General features: G+C 30.2%; 1 protein-coding gene across 1 annotated transcript; it reads left to right on the forward strand.

Annotated features, from left to right (window-relative positions):
• Window positions 1–6,137: 6,137 nt before the first annotated feature.
• Window positions 6,138–9,061, forward strand: LOC107958543 (ran-binding protein 1 homolog a). Its single transcript, XM_016894358.2, has 4 exons — window positions 6,138–6,503; window positions 6,598–6,749; window positions 6,853–6,978; window positions 8,357–9,061. Exons 1-4 carry the CDS (start codon window positions 6,349–6,351, stop codon window positions 8,578–8,580), a joined length of 657 nt encoding a protein of 218 aa, XP_016749847.1. The 5' UTR covers window positions 6,138–6,348; the 3' UTR covers window positions 8,581–9,061.
• The last annotated feature ends 1,613 nt before the right edge of the window (window positions 9,062–10,674 follow it).

The following is a 10,674-nucleotide window of genomic DNA, read 5'->3' on the forward strand; positions in this document are numbered from 1 at the left end:
AGCTTAACAATGAATATGAACATGAAGGAAAGTATCTGTTTATGTGATGTGTAACAACTGGCGATTGGAATTTGTATTTGGTTATGCATGAATCTCAAGGAAAAAGAGGGGCGAGGCGACATCAAATTGGGGGAAATGAGATTTGCAAGTTGGTCGCACAGAATGGAAGAGTTAGGTGTTCATTCACGTCGAGACTGTCGACCACCCGATCTAATGTTTTGCCCTTTTTTTCTTTTTTTGTCTTGCTTTGTCACGACAAATATTAACAGCCTTGCAACAAACCCCGCGCCTTCTCTGACTAGACAACAAACTTAGTCGGCTATTTGTTTCATAAGTAGTGCTGCAGACATTCAACTTTTCATCAATTGAATTTAACATTAGATATTTCATTGCTACCTGGTAAACAGTAACGTAGTATTAATTGGAGTACAGGTTCTCACGACTTTGATTGATTAATAAGGGGTGTCTAACTTAGCATTAGAGTCAGTAAGTAGAAATAAAAATTTACCCAAAATGTTGCAAATTTAAAAAAAGTTTTGGTAATAGTATGAACATGAATGATGAAGATACAGGATGCTATCTAGTTCTCCCAATACACCATTGAACCACAAAATTAAAGGCCCTGTTGTAAATATTGTTCTTTTTTTTAGGGGGATAATGGTGGGCAACCCTTTCTTTCTTCCATTCCTTGAGTTTTTTTGTAGATTCAGATTTACGTGGACAACAATTGCAGGCTTTTTCCCTTCAAGTAAGGAAATTGTTCTAGCTTATCCAAAATTCGATGCCCTCGTTTATAGCCGGATTATAGTGGAATATTACTGTGCAGCCTTTTTGTATGCGATGATTGATGACAGATATAAACTGTTAATTAGCCCCTGTTTCGCTGTCCAACAGTTCTGATCTCTCTTCACTAAAAATTATTTATCTCATAATTCGGGACTTGGATGATGTTCCCGTCTATCCATCTTGAAAATAGACTCGATAAGGATTTTAAATATATAAATTAAAACTCATAATTATTTTTGTACAATTTCTAATGATTTTCTAAAATCAGAACAGGGGATCACGAAGTCATTCAGACTCTGTCTCACAACAATTTAAATATCTCATAACATAAAATCCAATTGCATGTACCGTTTCCTCTATATGAAACTAGACTCATCAGGCTTTAATCTCATATTTTACTCAGCCCGTAACTCAATTTCCACAATTTATGGTGAATTTCAAAATTTACACTACTGCAGTAACCCAAAACTGCCAAGGCCATATTTATTCATTCACCACTATTATTCACTAAATCCATACAATATCATTTCATCCATCATGGTAAGAACACATAATTATGCTTCATAAGCATAGATCCATAATCTCAATGTCATCAAGTATCAAGAACTTATTCCAAATCGTGTCATTTTCATAGTATTCACCAATTCTTAATCTTTTCGGGCCATTTTACATTTTCGTTCATAATCAAATTAGGGAACGATTACGGAGTTGAGTACCTCATTATCACAATGCCATAGTAAAACTATGGTCTTGCACATAGTCACATATCACATACCGAGGCCATAGCCCAGCCATGGTCTTACACGGATCACGTATCACACTGATGCCATATCCCAGATATGGTCTTATACAGTAGCACATATCACATTTCTCCGAAGCCATAGCCCAGCTATGGTCTTATACGGAAATCACATTTCACATGTTGCCATGGTCCAACCATGGTCTTTTCCGTCAATTCTTCTTAGCCACTGAATGAAAGTACTCAAGTCCGTTGTTCCATTTAATTTGTACTTTTATTCAAATATCATTTTACAATTATCACAGTTTAATGACATTTTATATGCAATAATATACTATATCATTCATGAAATTTTCATTTCAAAAAGTTAAATTACACATTGCATTATTAAAAATCATATGAACTTACCTCGATATAAAATATTAGCAATCAAGCCTATTCCTCGTAAACTTTATTTTTCCCTCGATCACGACTTGAATCTCGTTTCTCTTGATCTATAATATAAATTATTTATACTCATTAGCATTTATTTGATTTCTATTTCACTTCACAATTTATGCTGTTCAAATTTCGAAATTGCACTTTTACCCCAAAATTTATAGTTTTTACAATTTAGTCCCTACTCAATTCACCCATAAATTGAACTAATTTTTCTCAATTAACTCTTTATTTTATCATTATAAACTATTTCACAACCTTTGATATTCTGAATTTCAACACCAACATCCAATTCACAATTTTTTTCACAATTAGGTCCTAAATACCATTTTCTATCAAAATGACTTAATAAAACAACCTTAATATGAAATTAGAACTTCAATTTCATAATAATTCATCATAAAATGCCCTTACTCAGCCAGGGGAACTTCCAATTTCATCCACCAAATCAAAAACTAATGAATTAGATGATTGGACCTAATTGTAAAAGTCACAAAAACATAAAAATTACTAAGAAAAAGTAAAAATTGAACTTACATGGTGCAAAAATATGAAAAACCAGCATAGTAGACCTGCTACGGCGTTTATGGCTGAGAAAGATGAAGAAATGTCTAGATTTTTCAATTACATCATTATTTAATTACTAACTTTTATGCTATTTCCAATTTTGCCCCTTGTTCACATTGTTTTCTTGCTTATTTCATACCCAAACCGTCCAGCCATTAACCTTTGGGTCTAATTGCTCTTTAAATCCATCTTTTTAAATACTTAAGCTATTTAATCACATCTCACAAATTTTGCACTTAGTTCAATTTAGTCCTTTTCACCTAATTAATTACCGAAACCTTAAAATTTCTTGACGAAACTTTAATATTAACTTATTTACACTCCATAAATATTCCTAAAAATATTTATGGCTCGGTTTATGAATTCGAGGTCTCAATACCTCGTTTTTATTCCGTTTTATCTACAACTTCCTATACTACATAATTTCATTTAATATCCAAATGACCAAAATGCCCTTACTACTAAACTTTCCAAAAATTCCATCCATGTCCAATTTTTGTCCATAGACATACAAATTGGTCAAATTGCTCTGGAAGGACCTCTAATTAATAATCTAATTCAATTTTATGCAAAATGCTTCTAGAACACAAGTTTTTCAATTTATTCAATTTAGTCCCTAATTTCAAATTAAGCACTTTATGCATAGAATTTCTTCATGAATTTTTCACACAATCATGCAATCATATCATATCATAGACCTCAAAATAATTATAAAAAAAATTCTTTCTATCTCAGATTTGTGGTCTCGAAACCACTATTCCGACTAGGCCCAAAATTAGGATATTACAATGTTAGTGCATGAGCAACCTAAATAAGGTTCTTTATGTTGATAAAAATAATGATGGTTAAAGGTGAATCTAGGGGCTGGCAGGGGCTCTGGACCCCCTAAAATGAAAATTTATTGTTCTGGTTTTTTAAAAAATTTTAAAATTTTAAATTAGTAAATATAAAATTGCACTTTTCCCCTTTTAAAATTATGAAATTTTAATTTAATCCTTTAAAAATTATAAGGATATAAACTATTTAAAATTAAAATTTCATTTCGCCCTCTTAAAAGATTTTATATGCATGAAAGTTTTAGATTATTTGATTATTTTGTAACAGGTATCCTATCGCATCACATTAAAATAAATGTTACAAGTTTAATCATTATTAATGTGAAATATATTTTTTATTGATTTATTCTTGACATGAAATTTTTTATTTCTTTATCATGGAATTTTCCTAATATATATTTCGTTTTTTATTCTTAAAATAACATTTTTTTAGGGATGACCCGAGAGCATAATCCATCAAAGAGTTTAATGGTCAAAACATTTGAAGAAAAACTTCAACCATAATAATAAAATTTGTTAATATCATACCCCTAGATCTAATGTAACTCATTAATAATTAATCTAGTTAAAATTATTCACACTATTATGCTAAAATTTGATTGGAGCAGTGGTAAGAGCTTTCGTCTATAGTTAACTCGCTTGATATTATGATAAAAAGAGGTTAAAATATGCTTCAAGTTTTTCTACTTTTTGTACAATTGAGATTTTTTTTAATAATTTAATTTATCTACTTTTAAGATTTCAAAATGTTCAATTGTTGATATCATTAAGCTTTTTTTGCTAGATACTTAAATTTATTGATGTAGCATTTAAAGAAAAATCATCACTTATTAATCATGTGACAAAAAAATAAAATAATATTATAATAAACCTGAATTTAAAAATAATTTAATGATGCTAAAATTTTAACTTGCATGAATCAAATCAATAGAAGACTAAATCCTTACAATAAAAATAATTAAACTAAAATTTAAAATTTAAAACATATTTTAACCTAAAAAATTATCCAAAATATTTAATGAGACCTAATTCTTTAAATTCACAATGGAATAAGATCCATTAAATACGAGGCAGATTACACGAAATTTAGAGAGCCATCTGATAATGTTAGGGAAGCCTATTTTACAAAAGCCCAATTCGGTCCATATTGTTCTGTAAACTGTAGGGACTATATGTTGTTATTATTTGGCTTAATTTAATAACCAACCCTCAAACTATACAACTTTTTCTAATTAGGTATTTAAATTTCTTTTTGTCAAACCATATACTTAATCTATAATTTTGTAACCAATATGACCCTACTGTTATCTTTGTTAAAAAAACACTTCAATCGAAACTCCCCACGTGTAATTTTTTTCTATATAATCATTTACATGAAATTAAAAACATATATTAAAATTAAATTAATTTTTATTTTCGTTCTCTTTCTCCATCACTCTTCTTCGAACATAGTCTTTTTATTATTATTTCTTTTTCATTTCTACTCTCTTCCCCCAATTTTTCATATTCTTTTTTCTTTTTCATCAAATTCTAAGGTTTTTCACATTCTTCTTCAGCAACAAATTTTATTTTGTTTTTTTTTTCTATTTTTACATTTACTCTAAATCCCCTCCACTTCTATTTTTACTTATGTGAATAAAGAGAGAAGTGAACATGAAAGAACGGAGATGAAAGATGAAAGAGAAAAATATAATATTAAATAATAATTTAATATTATTATTCCTAATAAAAATAATATATATATTTCCGCATTTGTAAATTTTGACTTTTGCAAATAGCCTCAAAAAATTTTCCTTCTTGATTTAAATTGGGAATCGATTTGTTTAAAAACTATATTAAGTATTTATATGTTTGGGAAAAATTATGAATACCAGAAATTCTTATCACATTTGTGTGCTCGTAAAAATTACGGATTTAGAAATTAAATATGTGTTTAAAAATAACATATAATATTATTTAAAAAATAACATACAAAAAATAATAAAACGTATAATTTAAAATTAATTAATCATAACAACACATAAAATAATATATAAAACAAATTAAAATGAATTTTCCGTTGAGTAATAAAATTAAGATATCATTAATATAATAATTGGGGTGTGTTCAAATTTCACTTTATGTACATTTTTTTAATAGTCTTCTTAAAAGTAAAAAAAAAAACTAAAATATCATTGAATAATATAATTTTTTTAATTACAAAAATATATTTTTATATTTTTTCTAACCAATTTAATACTTGATTAACTCGTGACACCAACTTAATTAAAACTTTTATTAATGATATATATTTTTAAATATTTGAACCAAATTAAATTCCAATATAAAATGTATAGTTTATTTTCATAAGGTTAGCTAAAAACTATTCTTTCCTATATCAACCATTGAAATACATGTTTTGATATATCCATTGACTCAAAATAACTTATGAAAGCTAGTCTAGTTTGTATTAATTATTAAAATTTTATACATTTACCATATTTATATCTATGCTGTCAGAATAATTCGTGTATGATTTGAAAAGAAGGTGACAATGAGTATAACAAAACAAATACAAATTTTTTTTAAAAATATAATTTTCCCTGGTTTTTTTTTTAAATTTTTTATTGATGAATTCAATTGAACTGACTCCTTTTCTATCATTTATTTATAATTTATTTATGTTGTTTCTCGATTTTTTTCAATAATTTTAAAATTCTATTTTTTCTTTCAACTATTTTTAAATTAAATTAATTGTTATTATAAATTAGATTGATTCCCATTTGCTTAATAAATTAATCATGTAAATTTATAAATTTAGTAGTAAAGACCCTGACTAATATACATTCTGCGTAAACCTCACGCCTCCAATAGATAAAACAAGCACTACTTCCCTCACACTCGCTCTTCCGTACTCCTCGTTTTATAAAAACCCTAAACGGCCTGATATTTATCTCTTAGAACGAAAAATCCCAAACGCCTCGCTCTAAGAAAAAAACAATTATGGCAAGCAAAGAACCCGAACACGAGCACAGAGAAGATGAAGAAGCTCCTGCCGCCGAGGATGAAGACACTGGAGCTCAAGTCGCCCCTATTGTCAAGTTAGAGGAAGTCGCTGTCAGTACAGGCGAGGAAAATGAAGATCCGATCCTCGATCTGTAAATATTCTATTTTTTTTAATTTCGGATTCAAATATTCGTTGTTTTATCTAGATATCCGAATGATACGAATACGTATAATTTTATTTACTAGGAAGTCGAAGCTGTATCGATTTGATAAAGAAGGGAATCAATGGAAAGAGAGAGGTGCTGGTACTGTGAAGCTGTTGAAGCACAAAGAGACAGGAAAAGTTCGCCTTGTTATGAGGCAATCTAAGACTCTCAAGATCTGCGCCAATCATCTAGGTATATTCCATTCTTTCTTTTTCTCCTCAGTTCCATTTATGCTTACTTATTTTATTTTAATTTCTGATTTCATAATTTGTAAATTATATATATGTTTCTGCAGTGTTGCCGACAATGACGGTGCAGGAGCACGCTGGGAATGATAAATCGTGCTTATGGCACGCCTCTGACTATGCAGATGGTGAATTGAAAGATGAACTTTTCTGCATTCGTTTTGCATCAGTGGAAAGTAAGTATATTTTACTCTCGATCACTTTGCTACTTCTCTGTATGAAATTGAATCAATGTTATTTCAATTCTTTATTTCAATTGCTATCTGGACCGGCACATTAGGGCTTAGTATCTAAACAGAATTTCATAGAGTGGACTATTTGAGCTTTGGTATTTTCTTCAAGTAGTTAGTGACTAGCATTTCATTTTCTAGTTCTGACATTTTACTTAAATTTTCTTCTGCTAGAAACTGTCTGAACTGAAATTTCAAATTTTGTCATTCTGTATGAGCTACTATCAGTTTCAAATAAGTGTTAGGTTAAAAATGATGATATTTACTAAATTATAGCATGAAGTGGCAAACAACTTCCGCACTTAAATGTTGAGTATGGCTATAGTCCACTTTCCTTAAGGCTTTGCAATTGAAGGGTGGAAAGCTAGAAGGATGGAAAATATAAAATTTCTTTCCATAGGTGTGCTTGGAAAGATGGAAAAATAGAAGAAAAAGCAATTTTCATTCCCTCCATTGCTTAGTAGAGTTGAAAAGTGAAAGGAAAGGAAAGAAAAGAAAACAATTGAAAAATATATAATTTGAACTAACATACACTTATCTCCCATTTTCTCTCCTCTTATTCCAATTTGGAAGGATTGGTTTTTATCCATTAGGATGGAAAATGATCACCCTATCTTCTTTCCTCTCACTTTTCTTCCTAACCAAGCACACTCAAAATTTATTTTCTTTCCACTTTTCCACCCAACCAAGCACGCCCTGAAAGTTGCAGTGGACTTCAGTTTTTTTCTTTTAACCCTGCTTGGGTAGCCCATGTTGACTTTGAAGGAAACGTGTTAACTTCAGTGTTTTTCTTGGGTTCAATATTTACATTCTTGGAGAACAAATAAAATGTTATGAGGTTAAATTTAAATTCATATTGCTGACAATTGTCATTTGAATAAGATATTTTCTCTAGGATGTCCAATTGAATAAATTTAAATTTTAACTGTTGCTTGTGTATGAGTGATATGCTCTGAATGATTGTTTTTAAACTCTTGAACTCCTGCTGTAACTCTGCATGATTGAATGCTTGAGCTGAATTTATAAGTCTTGTATTCATGTTAAAATTAGTTATATGTATTATTTGTTTCTTTAATGTAATAACTAGGCTTGAGAGTTTGTGATATGCCATGAAAAATGTTTGGTTGGAAATGTTAGAATCGTCTTTTATTGTTTCTTTTGTGCGGAAAGTGTTCAGGGAATATCAGTTGCAGTTAAAAGAGATGGGTTTAGATTGTGGTTATATATATGACTTGCGATGGTTTTTTAATCTGGCTTCTTTTTTGTTTTATGAGGGAATAAAGTTTTCTGGTTTTTACTGATTTTACATTTAAAAAAAAAATAGATTGCAAAACCTTTATGCAAATGTTCCAAGAAGTTGCTGAATCACAAAAACCAAAAGAGGAAAACAAGGATGCATCTGATGCTGCTGGACAACTTGAGAAGTTGAGCTTTCAAGAGAAAGCTGGAGAGAAGGCTGTTGCTAAGAAGGAAGAGAAGGAAACAAAAGTGGATACAGAAAAAGCAGATACAGAGAACAAAGATGGGGAGCCAGCTTCCTCAACTTGAAAAGAGTTTGGCTCTGTTCTTCATGCCATTGGCTTTTGGCGAATATGGTGAGATTAGTCAGCTGATCAACCTCCTCACCCATGTCTAGGATATTCCTACGGGTGAAACTAGATGGGTAGTTTATTGGTTGGAATGGTCGAGGTCATTTGTGTCCTTAGGTTTGGGTGTTTGTCAAGGGTTGGTCTACCCCGAGTCATGTCAGTTATGTTTGCATGGTTAGTTGCGTTTGGGATTTGAGTAGTGTCAGACATGGTTCATTTGATTGCGTTTTTCCTGGCAGTAACCACTTTGTTGAAGTTATCTTGCTGCTCAGCCCATGCATTGAAAGAGTTCTTGTTATAGACAAGTTTTTTTTTTACTTGGGGTTTAAATGTTTTTGAATTTGGTATCTTTGTGTTTCAAGGGAAGAAGGTTTGGGTGAAAAGGAATTTGGTTTTGCCAGATTTGGCTATATAATTCAGATATGCTAGTTTTAACTGAACGCCCATTCTATTTCTATGGTAGTAAGAAATGATTCCATAAAGGCAAAATTTTTAATGAAAGCAGTTATCTGTTTTATGTGGTATGATCGTTGATGCTTGTAAAAGCGATGTAGGTAAGGGACTTGGCTTATACGTTGTTAGAAAATCGCATGCCATGTGTAGACGTGGCAACATCGTAAAGGCAAGGCGAGGGACAAGCAGGGGAAGCATGGCGCATTTCTGGGAGCAAATGCCTGTGCCTTTGGAAACAAGGTGAGAGGTTGCAATTTAAATATTCGAGTGAGGGGAGGGAATGACAGGGAGAACTAAACTAAGAAAATAACATAAACCCCGAGATTTACAGATTTTATGCAAATTTTAGTTTCAATAACAATTAATAGATGGATATTCTTGTGAAAAACTTCTCATAGCGACTTTATTCCGCGATCTTTAAATATATATTTTCTTTTGTTCCATTTTACCCCGAGATTGATAAAAGAATCCATCCAGTTAATTATTTCATGCAATTGGCATTTAATCTTTTTAGATAGTTCATTGAGACTGTTTCCAATTTCCACTCACATTAAGCTTGGTTTGATGGAAAGAAGTCGGAACAAAAATTGAAGGCGTAAGAAATTGGAAAGTAAAAAATGAATTTTCGTTTGGTGTATTGTCAGGAAAGATGAAAAGATTGAATGAAATTTTTATTTGTTTTCTCATTCACTCCTTGACGTGGTTGAAAAGGAGAGGAAGAAAACGAAAAGTTAAAAATATATCTGATTTTGAATATTTATGCTAAAAAAAAATATACCCATCTTTTCTATTTAATTTTTCTTGTATGCGCTTGGCTAAATGTTTAAATTAAAGTCAAAATTTTCAATATTGCTTATATAAAAGCGACTTTTTTTAATGTGTTCATGCACTTTTATTTTATTTCGTAGTATAAAATCACATGGATGTTTATGTTTTGAAATAAAATACATAGTAAATAAGATAATATTTTTGAAAATAAAAACATAAAATTTTGGAAAATCTTAGATTTAAGCTCTCTCAACAAAGTTTATTCCGTATATAATTAGGTTTAAAAGTTTGTGTTTTATATAAGCAATACATAAAAGATATTGATTCTAATTTAGCCCGTACATATATATATCTATATCTATATCTATATATATCTTCTATTTCATTCTCCACTGTTACAACTAACACGTATTCATAACAACAAGCTATACATGAAGAGGATAAAACTATACGTAGGGGCGAAAGGGGTGCCCTTGACCCTTGAAAAAAAAATTCTTTAAATATTTTTTTAGTTTTGAAGAAGTCAGAAGCTAATATAATATTAAAATTACACTTTGGTTTACAATATTCCTTTTGGCCCTAAACTAATTTCTTGATTTTGTCCTTGACTATATGTACCCTAATAAACCAAAAATCTACCTTCAACTAATAATTGATATTTTTATTAAATAAAATATAACAATCCTTCCACATGGTTCCGTCGAAACATATCCCAACAGTAGAGAACCTTTTGGGAAAAACTGGAAATACAGTGGTAGAGAAACCAATTAGAAACAATGGCCAAAAACTGGGCAAGTAAATGATGGGACAGATTAAAAAGCAAAATGAAGAA

The sequence above is a fragment of the Gossypium hirsutum genome, chromosome A05 (assembly GCF_007990345.1).
Source record: "Gossypium hirsutum isolate 1008001.06 chromosome A05, Gossypium_hirsutum_v2.1, whole genome shotgun sequence".
Classification (NCBI taxonomy): Eukaryota; Viridiplantae; Streptophyta; class Magnoliopsida; order Malvales; family Malvaceae; genus Gossypium; species Gossypium hirsutum.

What these genes read in the sequence shown, in the direction of transcription:
- LOC107958543 (XM_016894358.2), top strand. Translation starts at nt 6,349, where the DNA reads ATGGCAAGCAAAGAACCCGAACACGAGCACAGAGAAGATGAAGAAGCT. An exon ending in GAAGATCCGATCCTCGATCT is followed by an intron (nt 6,504 to 6,597) that starts GTAAATATTCTA and finishes TTTATTTACTAG; the next exon opens with GAAGTCGAAGCTGTATCGAT. An exon ending in GATCTGCGCCAATCATCTAG is followed by an intron (nt 6,750 to 6,852) that starts GTATATTCCATT and finishes ATGTTTCTGCAG; the next exon opens with TGTTGCCGACAATGACGGTG.